At 41.4% G+C, this 14181-nt stretch overlaps 1 protein-coding gene across 1 annotated transcript in view; it reads left to right on the top strand.

The window, feature by feature from the left end:
* LOC117511182 (protein unc-13 homolog B-like) overlaps positions 1 to 14181 on the top strand; it is a 422327-nt gene that overhangs the window by 148884 nt on the left and 259262 nt on the right. The window contains exons 10-11 of the mRNA XM_034171173.1: positions 2944 to 3213; positions 3723 to 3810. Of these exons, the coding sequence (XP_034027064.1) occupies positions 2944 to 3213; positions 3723 to 3810 (358 nt within the window). The remainder of the gene's footprint in view (positions 1 to 2943; positions 3214 to 3722; positions 3811 to 14181) is intronic.

Below are 14181 nucleotides of genomic sequence, written 5' to 3'. Positions count from 1 at the left end.
AAATTTTTTCAAAACTGTAAGGCACAACTGAGTGGACACCATTCGATAAATTCAGCTGGTTTTCGGTAAAAATTTTAACGGTCGATGAGAGATTTTGGTCTGGTAGTGTCGCCGTAAGAACGACCCACGGCGCCTGACGGCGATCTGCGCTACGAGGCGGCAGCGTCTCGCCGTTTCAAGTTGAAAACTTCCACATTTCAGGCTCTGTGGACCCAGTAAGTCGTCAGAGAACAGAGAACTTTCAGAAGAAGTCGGCATGAGGAGTTTATTCGGACATTCCATTGTTAACGGACATTTTGTAATGAAAGAACGTGCGGGCAGAGTCGCATGTCGGGCCGGACCCGACCGCGGGGGGTCGCGACAGGAAAAACACCTCCGTTGGAAACCTTAACGGGCAAGTTGGAACATGCCCAAGCTGTTAAACAATTTCTCAGTTACTCACTTGTTGAAAGCCATCAAAAGCCACCTGAATTTTACAAATGGTTTTCAACACGGAGGTGTTTTTTCTGTCGCAGCGCACACAGATTCGCCGAGTCGTAACGGAAACGACTCGGCGAATTTGCGCGCACGTCTTTCATTAAAAATTGTCCTTAAACAGTGGAATGTCCGCATAAACTCCTCATGCCGGCCTCTTCTGAATCTTCTCTGTTCTCTGACGACGTCCTGGGTCAACAGAGCCTTAAATTAGGATGATTTCAGCTCGAAACAGCCAGACGACGTCGCCTGGGAGGACTGCACGACGTCCCGCTCCGTGGGAAGTCCTTACACCGACAGAAACACCCCATAATCTCTCATCAGCCATTAAACCTTTCACCGAAAACCATCTTAATTTCTCGAATAGTGTCCACTCGGATATTCCTCACAGGTCCAGAAAAAATTTTGATAAAGCAACGCGCGCCGTCTCGAGCAGCATGTGAAACAAAGGAATTCAGCCAAGAGGGCGGGACCACATCTCACTCAAGGCCTGCCCACAGGGAAATGACGTCACCGACACGTGTGAAAAAACTCACGCATGCGCACGAGGGTTCAAGCATGATTGGTGTAATCGCACGTCATTCAAATCCATATAGTTAAAAATAAATAAATAAAAGGGTCGGTTTATTATCTAATAGACCTCGTACATTGAGTTACTGGCCAATTTCTTAGATTGTTAGAAAAAAGTACCAAGTGGTACAGGTTGTTATCAGCAGCATTTTAACCAAACTCAGACAGGAGGCAACTGACTACTTCAAACTGATTAAGGCAACAATAAAATAATAAATTCAAGCATCAACAATTATTTCAATTAAAATAAAATATGTAGATTAATAATTAATAAAGTTAATACTTTTAAGTACGTTGGACTCATTAATAATATTGTTGATTAATTAAAGGTATTAAACGTGTCTAGATTTGGTCGTGGTGCTCGTAGTGAGACACTGTGCTTTAACGGGACTCTGACTTAACTTAGGAACTGATCCATCAACTTTTTGGTCTGACAGCAACATGATCAGCACCATTAGTCCACAGCAGCTGGCTTTCTCTGTACACATATAATAGTTGTCTTTTTTATTGTTTGATTCTAATCAGACTTTGACTCAGTACCTAAATGCCTCTTGGAGCAACCTGGTCTCATGGCAAGTTGTGATTCAGCAGCACGAAATATACGTTAATGTATTGGTTCGTGATATTGTGACGAAAAGCGCCTCATTTTTGTCATGGCAGCACAAATTCATTATAATTCATTCCGTGATCGCGGGGGGGGGGGGGGGGGTCCAGGGGCTGGGGTGGTCATGGTTAGGGTGGGGGGAAAGAGTAAGATTAGGTTATGGTTAAGGTTAGGGTTGGGGTAGGAATAGGGTTAGGAATAGTGAGTTAAAAAAAACCCGTCACGAAAATTTGACTCATTTCGTCACGGGAGCACAAAAAAAAAACAAAAAACGTGAGACTGGGCTACTTGCACTGTGCAAAATGCTTCAAACCTTTAGGACTCTGTAGTATTTTGCTCATTGATGTTGAGTTAACCATGTTTACTTAAAGTTTTGGTGTTTGAATCCTTTAACTTAACATTTTTATTCAGTTTCCTCAAAATGTTTGAGTTGTGCAGAAACAGCAAAACTCTAGAAACTTCAAGTATTTATTTGAAGAGTTTGTTTATACCTATCGTGCATGGTAGCATGGTGCCACAGCCTCCCAGTAAAAAAGGTCATGGGTTCAAACTTAAAACCCTGCAATGGTTTTTCTACAGTGTGCATCTGGAGTAGCATCAGGAAGGTCATCCATCTTAACACCGGTGCCATGTTACATGTGCTTCAGTATTGGGTTTGGTGTGGTGAAACCAAATGGAAGAAGCCAAAAAAACAGGTGGATGAGTGGATAAGAAGCTGGCCTGACAATATGTAGACTTCATTTCAAATCTTGTTCTTTCTATCTGTCTGTCTTCGGACAAGATACTTAATCTACATGGTCTCAATTCACCCAACCGTGAATGGGTACCGGCTTTGGCTGGGGAAGTAATCAGCATCGGAATGGTCATCCGTTCAGTGGGAATCGTAGACTCTCATCTGCTAGATGCTACAGAATCCAGAGATAAGCAAAGGCCTCAGGGCCTACACAGGACTTACTTCCTTATTATTACCCACCTACAGTACATAGGCCCTTGTGCACGTTAGTCTTCTTTTGGAGTAGTTGTTGTGGAATCCCTACCCTCAGCTTCCTTAAAGTTGTCAGATGAACCATAACCCCTTTAGTCTTCCTTCGTGGCTTTTCCTCATTTCACGTACCTCTAGATTCAGGCTCTGTTGTATTGCTAACTGTATAGTTTTAGTCCAGAATCAGTTTTAACCCTCATTCAGAGTTTTCAAAAAAAAAAGCAAAGAAACTCCGTAATCTCTTTTAGGCTTTAATTAGCTTCCTCAAAGCACAACTCCCATTTTTTAAAATAAAAAAACTCTCTGCCTACAGTCCAGCAGGCAGCAGTCGCTTTGACTCGTCAGGTAACCTCAGCCCGGCCAGCCCGCAGCTGAACTCTGAGCTCGAGGACCGCTGCGATTTCCAGAACTGCCACGGTCCGCCGCTTCATAGCCAGCAGTCTACCTGGACTGAGGAGGAAGAGGAGAAAATGCTTCCTCCACGACCAGAGTCTGGTTCCAACAAACATCTGAAAGATTCCTCAGTCGTTTTCCCAAAGTCAGTCTTGGAAGACTGTGATAACAAGATTCAGACTACACCATGGTACGTTTAATGAGTGTTGTTTCTTTTTGAGATCTGGCAGATTTTGGATTTTAAGAAAGTTAGGTCATAGACTGTACATGGAGGTGAGCAAGGAATTGGATGACTTGACATGAGATGGAGGAGAGTTTTCAAATGTAAAATAGTGAATGGGCTGTATTTGTATAGTGCCTTTTCCATCTGCATCAGAAGCTCGAAGCTCTTTACAATGATGCATCACATTCACCCATTCACACAGACACACTCACACACAGGGTGCTGCAAGGCGCTTACTACACATCGGGAGCATCTAGGGGTTAAGGCCCTTGAGCATGGTCTACATGTCAGACTGGGTTTTGAACCGAGGATCCTGTTGTCTGAAGTCCAACAGTTAATGACTAGACCATCACCTCCCCGTGTAAGGTTGTATGTAGGGAAGTTAAGAGGGACAAATCTATTTTTGATGAGCTCAGCTGAGATCACTGCAATGTTTGTAACACTGCTTTGCCTATTTTCATTTTTTGTTTTCAAAGTTTATTTGAAGAAGGTCCTCTGCCATGTTCACCGTCTAAGGTCCGCTGGCTGAAGGCGTACAACAAAGTGAGAGTTCAGCTCCTCGAGGTAGGAAGCTTCTCTGCCACTATTGGTCATAAATTTGCCTCATTTTTTAACATTAAACATTACAGACACAAACACAATCATTACATTGATTGAAATATTTAATTGATATGCAGGTACAGTTTCTCTCTCTGTTTTTGCCTTTGCTTGATCCTCTTTTCCCCTCTGTGTTGGCTGAGTTTCTTGTCATGCTTCAGAAATTTGCACCAATTTTTCGCTCTGTAAGAATTTCCACTTTGATATGGAAATCAGTTTGCAGTGGGAATGGGAGGTCTGTCAGACGGGCTTTGGCGGTGTCAGTGTCGCTTTCAGGTTTCAGATGGGGTGCAGCGACTTTAAAGGAGTCATCAGATTATGCTTCCCTCCACGTGTTGCAGAGTGCTATCATCCTTCGCAATGAGGTAAGTGTAGGTACGACTTTTCCAAATACTGTGGACTGTGATTTTCTCTGAGGCAGTTGCTGATACTTTGGGTGTTGTTTTTCCTGTATCCACTGAATGTAGTAAATGTTGCATAACAACTGACAACTAGTACTAGGTAAACCTATAGGCGGCTGCCGCCCCTGTGCCTTATGTTTAACACCGATTCATGTAAATGAATTTGTCATCGTTTCCCTGCTGCAGTTTTATTTAAAAAAATGGGCCCATGTTATTTTCGCTGCTAAAATTTGTGTTGTTTGGAAATGTTTTATTGTAGTTCTTGTGTTGAGCTTGTTAAAGTTATGTAAAAAAGTGATTGTGATGTCAAAATGAAGACTCATCATTTGGCACAACTGGTGTATGGGTGTTAGGATTAGTTGTGAACAAAACTACTTGAGTACATGTTCTTGCCACCTAGTGTCACCATCCGCTCCATTTTTATTTTTTTTTAGCACCACAGTGCTGTGACCACCAAGCAAAATGGTTATCGTCATCTTATCCACAGGACCCTTGGTTTCTGTTTCAGAAAAGTTTGTTTTCTTGTGCTTCGTCTCAGTTGCCATGATATGTAAAGGTTTTTCAAATATTCATGAGGTGTTGTACGTTGACCATTTATGGTTGAACATGGCCGTGTAGTGGGTGGACTGTGAGGCTGATCCACATATACACAATTCGAGGTAGAAAGTGATTTCCTGTACTCAAGTGTCAGAACGCCCAGCACCAATCAACTCTAATAAAAAATGTATTTAATGCTTTTAACAAGCTTTCATTAAAAAGGGGGTGGGCGGATGCTCAAGGAGGTACGTATCAATGCGTGATTATGTTATAAAGAGAGCATTCCTTTCACTTCTGCGTACATAGTTTTATAAATCTGAGGTTTTTTATTTTTTGCAAGTCATTTTTGTCTTTTGTTTGTACATATACTTTTAGTATGAATGCTTTATAAATGAGACCCCTGGTTGGTAGTTTTGTCTTCATGTTGTAATCTATATATTAAAAGCCTCTGTGTATGTGGCCTCTGTGTATGTGTATGCGTACATGCGTGTGTGTATGGCTTCAATCACGGAAAAACTGGAGAGTGCTGATATTTGACATTTGGTATGCTTATGTATTTTGGGTCAAGAATGAACACTGTAAAAGCGGAATGTTGATAGAACTAATATTTTTGGAGAAATTAGGGATATTAGGTAACAACAATGAATAATGGACATTGATAATTAAATTCTGGACTTACACGCCATTTCAGCAGGGGGCAGTCAATTATATATTAAAAGCGAAAGAGGCCTCTGTGTATGTGTATGCGTACTAGAGCCCGACCGATACATCGGCCGGCCGATATTATCGGCCGATATAAGCCCTTTTCAAAGTACTCACCATCGGCCGAAATTTTGCTGATAAAACGCCGATGATTTCTCATAAACAGAACAGTTACTGAAATAATGTTTGTGTCGGCAATGTAAAATGTCCTTGCACCGTTTGTCCAGTAGATGGAGCTCTGACTCCATTCACCTGAGAGCTGCTTACACCCCTGCTTAAATGTGTTCGTCACTGCCCCGTAGTTCGCCGTCTCAGAGGCGATTGCTCTGAGACTGCAAGGGAAGCTCAACTTCCCCTAAAATGTAAAAAAAAATAAGTGATCAAATATATACTGTTGTGTGTACATGTCATTGACTAAATATGCGCTACAACGCGCTCAACTTTTGTTCAGAATCAGCTTCTTATCACTGGTAATGACGCGGCTTTCCTCTCACTCATTCTCACAGCTTCACAGTGCTTTAATAGCGAAACAAAGCATGCAGCGAAACGAGACGAGTCATTGGCTAAATGCTGGGCTTTGTCCCGCCCATTGGACGCTCAGCGTCTCTGGGGGTCTATGGGGCAGTGGGCTGGCCCGGACGCCCAGCTTCTGCATGATGATTGGATGATCTGTCTTAGGCTGAATCCCTTTGTGATTGACAGCAAAATGAGCGAATCAGCGATCTTTTGGTGTAAACATCCGTGGGAGCATTTTCATTCTTTTATGAGTTGAACCGGAGACTTTCCTAATCCCTTTTAGCGGCATTTTCTTTGTTAAAAACGACTAGCGACAAATCAAGCTTCTATTTCTGGTGTTTTTTGGGTTTTTTTTGTAGCTGCTTGTGTTTGGAGACTGACTTCTATCACTCTTTCTGACTTCTATCGCAGTTTCTGTCCCTACCGAGCACCTCCTCCACCGTCACAAAGCACTCACAGGCGGACACACTTTCAATCAATTCAATCAACTTTATTTATATAGCGCCAAATCACAACAAACAGTTGCCCCAAGGCGCTTTATATTGTAAGGCAAGACCATACAATAATTATGTAAAAACCCCAACGGTCAAAACGACCCCCTTCACACTAGCCTCGCGCCAGCTAGTGAGCTATCGTAACAGGTGTTACGGCCCGTTACGATATAATTTTGGACCGTTACGCTTATTTTGGACCGTGTAATCAACCGTTTCTGCAGCGTGACTCCAGTTGAAGCGTGAATTACTGAAGCAATGCTTCGATTCAATGGCTCGTGGCTCTTTGGTTCGCTGCTCTTCAGAAGCGGCAAGTCCACTTCTTAACCGCTCTCAAAGCCATTAAAATATCATGAGTCATTTTTGTGTGTATTAAAGTCATTAACTGGGACTGTTGTCTTGTTGCAGTCAACAAACGAGAATCATCCTCCGTTCTTTTGTCACAGATTCAAACGATGCGCGGCTCTTTGCTGAGAGTCTGCTCGGAATTAATAACTTCAAAACGAAATGACACCTCTTACAAACGTTGCAATACAGACAATAAACTACAATCGACTAAAACGTTTTTTCCAAAAAAATGAGACGTCTGTGAGCTGTAGAACTCAGCTCATAGGTATGGAAAGACATTCATGCCACTAATAATGTCTGAAAGAAATACTTTTGACAAAAACTAACAGATTTTATTTCTATTTATGTCCAGAGATCAAGGATCCGCCATGTAGAGTTTATTATGTCCAGAGTTTAAGGATCCAGTAACCAATTTCATATTTATTTACTTTAAGACTCAATAAAATGTTCAATTTCAATGTAATCAGCTTATAAAGTGCCAAATTACAACAAAAGCTGTCTCAAGGTGCCTCACACAGAACAGTTCAACATAAAAAATTAAATAAAGAAAATTTCAAATACCTAATTAAAAACAGAAGTAAAAGAATAAAACATAAAATAAAAATTACTCATAAGAAAGTGAATAAATATGTTTTAAAAATGTCCACGGACTCTGACTGCCTCACTGAGGGCCATGTACTGGCTAACCCAGAATGAGATTGCCCACTCAACAAACTTCCCCAGCTTCTGGACATGATGAAGGGACTTGGTCTGTTGTACCTGGCTTTTCCCCTTTGGGTACCCTAGAATGGCTAATTTTTAGCTTTTTTTTTTCAAAAGCTGCCCCCCTTCCATTCCGTTCTGTTAACATAATGTTATTATGTTAACATAATGAAAAATATCCTACCAGTCCGATCGTCTGTTTGATTTCCACCCAAAGGAACCAAGAATGAAGGGTGAATGTTTCAAGATTTGTTTAATAACTTTTATAGAGTTGAGGTTTTTTTTTTATGTTATTTATCTTTTCCTTTTTAATTAATGCAGCTTTGCACAGATTTTTTTTTGTACTAGACAGTTCTTTGTTACTGTTCTTGAAAATTGCACAAACATACTACAGGGTCTTGTGAAAATAATCATATTTTACTGTTATATGATAGTTGCCTCACATGTTATATCCGGGTCCATGTTTTATTGTTAAAATATTCTACCAGCACATTGCATTTTTTGAACTTGAAAATTCTTATCTGTTATAAAGTTAATCAATATGAGGACAAAGCTTCAGCTTTTAGCTCATACCTTTTTTGTTAAGGGTCCAAAAAAGAACATTTTATTCATTAAAAAAAAATATCGGCTGATTTATCGGCTATCGGCAAATCAGCCGATTTATCGATTATCTGCATTTTTTTAATCCAAATATCGTTATCGGCATCGGCCTCAAAAAATCCATGTCGGTCAGGCTCTAATGCGTACATACGTATAACTTCAATCACGGACAGACTTGGGAGAGTTGACATTTGCTGTTTGGTTGCTTATGTGTTTTGGCTCAAGGATGAACAGAACGAAACATTGATAGGACTAATCTTTTTGGAGAAACTATGGATATTGGCTAACAACAGTGAACAGTGGATGTTGATAGTTACATTCTGGATTCACACGGCATTCCAGCATGGGCAGTAAATCATCTGTATACGAGGTCTGTGATGAAAAAAGCGGTCCTTTTTATTTTTTTTCAAAAAATAAATGCATTTGATTCATATGTTTTTACGTCAGACATGCTTCAACCCTCGCGTGCATGCGTGAGTTTTTTCACGCGTGTCGGTGACGTCATTCGCCTGTGGGCAGGCCTTGAGTGAGGAGTGCTCCACCCCGCCCTTCGGAATCTCTTTGTCTGAATAGCCGCTGCGGACGGCGCGCGTTGCTTTATCAACATTTTTTCTGGACCTGTGAGGGATATCCGAGTGGACACTACTCGAGAAATTAAGCTGGTTTTCGGTGAAACGTTTAACGGCTGATGAGAGATTATGGGGTGTTTCTGTCGGTGTAAGGACTTCCGACGGAGCGGGATGTCGCGCAGCGCTTCCAGGCGCCGTCGTCGGCCTGTTTCGACCTGAGGCTTAATTCACCCAGGACGTCGTGAGAGACCAGAGAAGATTCAGAAGAGGCCGGCATGAGGACTTTATGCGGACATTCCAATGTTTAAGGACATTTTGTAATGAAAGACGTGCGCGCAAATTCACCGAGTCGTTTCCGTGACGACTCAGCGAATCTGTGTGCGCCGCTACAGGAAAAACACCTCCGTGTTGAAAACCATTTGTAAAATTCAGGCGGCTTTTGATGGCTTTCAACAAGTGAGTAACTGAGAAATTGTTTAACAGCTTGGGCATGTTCCAACTTGCCCGTTAAGGTTTCCAACGGAGGTGTTTTTCCTGTCGAGACCCCCCGCGGTCGGGTCCGGCCCGACATGCGACTCTGCCCGCACGTTCTTTCATTACAAAATGTCCGTTAACAATGGAATGTCCGAATAAACTCCTCATGCCGACTTCTTCTGAAAGTTCTCTGTTCTCTGACGACTTACTGGGTCAACAGAGCCTGAAATGTGGAAGTTTTCAACTTGAAACGGCGAGACGCTGCCACCTCGAAGCGCAGATCACCGTCAGGCGCCGTGGGCTGTCCTTACGGCGACACTACCAGACCAAAATCTCTCATTAGCCGTTAAAATTTTTACCGAAAACCAGCTGAATTTATCGAATGGTGTCCACTCAGTTGTGCCTTACAGTTTTTGAAAAAATTTTTATCAAACAAAGCAGCAGTCTCTGAGCCATTCCTAAAGAATGAAAAAACGACGAGAGGGTGGGCGACTCCTCACTCAAAGACTGCTCACAGGCGAATGACGTAACCGACAGGCTTGAAAAAACTCTTGCATGCCCACGAGGGTTCAAGCATGTCTGATGTAATCACACGTGATTCAAATCCATATGGTTTTTGGAAAAAAATAATAAGGTCCGTTACTTTTATCACAGACCTCGTATTAAAAGCGAAGTGGACTCTGTCTACATGTGTATACCTTCGACCACAGAGAAACAGCCGTTGCCGTTTGGTATGCTTATGTGTTTTGGCTCAAGAATGAACTCTAATTAACTATTCGTTATGTATTCATCATGCAGAAAGTGGAGGAATTATACAGTCTGATTGCCACAGGTAGGAAAGACCTCCTGTGGCATTCTGTGGTGCACCTCAGTGGTCTCAGTCTACAACTGAAAGTGATCTGTCAGGACATTTGTGTGGCATGCAGGGGTGGGAAGTGTTGTCCATGATGCTGAGCAACTTCCTCAGCATCCTCCTCTCTGACACCTCCACCACAGTGAACAATGGATGTTGATAATTACATTCTGGACTCACTTCATTCCAAATCATTATAGAAACTGCATAATTTTTACACTCTAACATAACACTGTCCAATCTAGAGTCTGTGGATCCCTACAGGCAACACACTAGTTTTGTTTAATGCTATTCCATTTCATATTATTGCTCATGTTTTGATTTCTGTGTTTTTATTTATGGTGTTTCACTGTATTTATTTTATTTTTATTTGGGAAGCACTTTGTATAAATATTTGGAAAGTACTATACAAATTTTTGTTTTTTAGTGCAGGCATTAATTTTAACTGGAAGAATTCAACACTGTGATGAAGCAGTCATGGCTGTCCTCCCTGTGTAATTTGGTGTTTGTTCTTATGTTGTTTTTGAGATGCTGTATGTATATGTGTGTGTGTGGGGGGGGGGGGGCTCCTAGCAGGTTTGCTCATGGTCAGCAGTTATCATCTTGAGGGCAGAAATATTATTTTTGTCTCAGCAATGGGTATTGTACCATGGCAACGATGTGGCATTTCTATGGAAACACAGTCTTACTTTTATTTATGATCTTAGAGCCATCAGTGCTGCAGCTGCGACTTTCACCGAAATGCCACAAAGCGAGTTTCAGCACAGTTCACTGTTAATCTTTTTCTCTTTGTACAAACTCGACAGACCACATTAATGAGAAGTTTCCAGTAACACCACGTTAATGGATTTAATTGCATCGGGTTTGCAATGTTTTTATGGTCCTGTACACTTGTACTCCCTTGCTATATATCATAACTAAATCCCCTTTCACACATTCACTCTCTTAATATTTTTGTCTTGTGTTAAGTGGGAATAAAAGAGGTTTCCATCTTCTGCCTGGTGCACAGTGATGCACAGCGGGACACACCTGTCATTGCTCGTTTACACTGGATGGATGTCATTGTTACAACCAGCACCTGCGTCCTCTAAACCCCTGCTTCCCACACTGCGGTCTGAGTCCCCCTTAAGGAGGATGCCAAAAATCATAGCGAGTGCCCAAGGTTTTTGTCTGCTCGGAGGTTATTGAAGTTAAAATTCACCTGTTACGTAAAGTCATAATAACACACTTGACTATTAAAACTCATTTAAAATAGGATTTTCTGGGGATGAACCGAAGCGAAAAGTGAGGGAAGCCAATCAGCTTATCATATCAGGATGCAATGTATCACTTTATTTTTTTTTGGGGGGGGGGTGCACACACAGGTTGGGGTTTGGGGGAACGGGGAGTTTCCAAATGGGGAAAATAGAAAGAAGAATCATTGGCTGGTTTGAGGACCACTGCTGTAAAATAAAAGACAAAAGTGAACTGAAAATTTCCATGAAACAATCTTAACTGACAAACTATGACAGATTATATAAACTGATTAGTAACAGATTGAAATAATTTGTTCGGTGGCAAGTATTGCTTAACCCAGAGGTCTCAAACTGATTCCAAGAAGGGCCAAGAGGGTGCAGGTTTTCTTTGCAACCAAACACTCCACCAGGTGATGTCACTGATTAGCATCACTTTGAGCAGATGGAGTTTAGTTAATCAGCTCTTTCAGGAATGAGTTTGAGACACCAGCTTAACCCATACTTCTCAGGTGGATTTGGGGCTCTGATTGGATGGATGATGTTACATTTCCACTGGCAACACAAGAGCCACATTGAGCAGAAAGATTTCCAGAGTTTTAAGACATGTATGCTGACTGGGGGTAGCCAGATTTGAGCGAGGATTCACCGAGGTCTTAACACAAATGTGGCTAGAATTCAGCTTGCTCAGGGATCATGATGTCATACTTCCTCAATCAATCAATGTCCTTTATTTAACCAGGTTAAAAAAAAAAACAACTCATTGAGATTTAAAACTGCTTTCTCAAGAGTGACCTGGCCAAGAGGGCAGCACAAAACAAATTAGAACAAACACACAAAACACAAATAAATACAGTCACCGTTTCACACATTTCAGAAAAAACAAGTGCAATTTCATGATTACACAGTGCAGTCACAAGATCCAATAGAGCATCCTGGTCTTTTATAATTGCCTTAAATTTCCCCAGAGATACAAGATGTGTCAATTTCAACTCCATCTGCACATCATTCCAGGTAGACAGGGCAGAAATGCCTTTTAGCCTAGTTTGGGTCTGACTCTTGGGACCTGCAACTGCATGATGTCCTGAGAGTGCAGGCCATATCGGCTGAGATTTCTGCACATGCATGCGCACAAATATGTGGGCAGAAGTCCAAGAATAGATTTGTAAATAAAAATCAGCCAGTGATAGTCTATGAGTCTATACAAAAATGAATAATGTGCAACAGCATATAAGGAACAGTGATGTACATGATAGCTGCAACCAGTAATAAAACGCCAAGCACAGTGGTATACAGTATCCAGTTTCTTTAAAAACTGATGAGTATCGTTCATAAAAAGCAGGTCTGCATAGTCCAACAAGGGTTAAAAAAGTTGTCATGATCAAATGTTTTCTGACTTGAAAAACATGGTTTATTTCTAAAAAAAAAAAAAAAAACAAGCCCAATTTCAGTTTCAGCTTAGAAACAAGTTTATCTATATGGAATTTAAATGACAGGGTCTCATCAAGCAGAATGCCTCAGTATTTATAAGATGTGACTGTTTCAATTTCAACCCCATGAACAGTTGACAACCTTGGAAGGTGAGATGGAAACTGCTTGCCGTTTTGAAAATAAAATGGTCTTTGATTTGTCTGCATTCAGCACTAACTTAAGCTGATCAAACGGGACTGAACAGTATCAAAGGCTGACGGCAAGAACTCAAGGAATTTTAAATTCAAAGAAGATGAACAATAAATTACATCAGCATAAAATTGGGATGCAGCATTACACAAATTATCACAAAGATTATTCACATACATTGTGAACAACAGAGACCCTAATATAGAGCTTTAAGGCACTCCCTTTAGAACAGGGAGGAAGGAGGAAGACGACCTGGCAGCCTGGACACACTGATTCCACAAGATTGGCTCATCTGCCAGGATGACATGGTCAACTGTGTCAAATGCCTTTGACAAGTCGATTAAAAGAGCTGCACAATATTTTTGGCCATCTTGTGCCTCTGTGATGTCATTTATCACTTTAACAGCAACAGTTATTGCACTGTGCTGTTTAGGAAAACCTGACTAATAATGAGAGAGAGGACCATATGCATCTAAAAAACATTTAAGTTGTTCACCGACCAACTTTTCTAAAACTCTAGACAGAACACACAATTTAGAGATTGGCCTATAGTTGTTAACGATGAAAGGATCACCACCTTTCAGCAGAGCAAGAACATAAGCAGAATTCCATATTCTCTGAATCTCATTTTGAGAAAGAGTAAGATTAAAAATATGACACAGAGGTTCTGCTGTAAAGTCTGCAGCTGATCTCAAAAAGAAAGGTTCAAGGTTGTCAGATCCGGCAGATTTACTTAAATCCAACTGCTGTAAAGCCCTATGGACCTCAGCTACATCAAAAGGAGTCAGATCAAATTCTGAAGCCATAGCATCAATAGGTGGTGATTGAGGGCAAACCCCCTGCAAATTAGATTGATGTAGATGTCAGGACTTAAATAGAGATTCTAAAGAAACAAAGTGTTCATTAAAATAATTACTACTAATTATTACTCACTGTGTTTGTGCGCTGACAGTATCCTCTCCACTGCGGTGGTGTTCAAGTGCGGTTGTAACAGTGAGGACAGAAAACAACCTTGTTTCTCTATGGCAGATGTCTTAAACATATTCCAGAAAGGGCTGGGAGGGTGCAGGTTTTCTTTGAAAGCACCCAGTCCACCGGGTGATTTCATCTGCTCAAAGTGATGTTAATCAGTGAAATCACCTGGTGGAGTGAGTGGTTGTGAAGAAAGCCTGCACCTTCTCGGCCCTTTCTGGGATGAGTTGAAGACCTCTGCTCTATGGCATCTCCTCCCTCTCTCTCTCGGCTGCCCATCATTCCTGATGAAGGCTAAGTTTATGTTGGAGTTGAAAGGTG

This window comes from Thalassophryne amazonica, chromosome 5 (genome assembly GCF_902500255.1).
Source record: "Thalassophryne amazonica chromosome 5, fThaAma1.1, whole genome shotgun sequence".
Classification (NCBI taxonomy): domain Eukaryota; kingdom Metazoa; phylum Chordata; class Actinopteri; order Batrachoidiformes; family Batrachoididae; genus Thalassophryne; species Thalassophryne amazonica.
The sequence above is the reverse complement of the archived record's forward strand: the minus strand, read 5'-3'. Positions and strand labels throughout refer to the sequence as shown.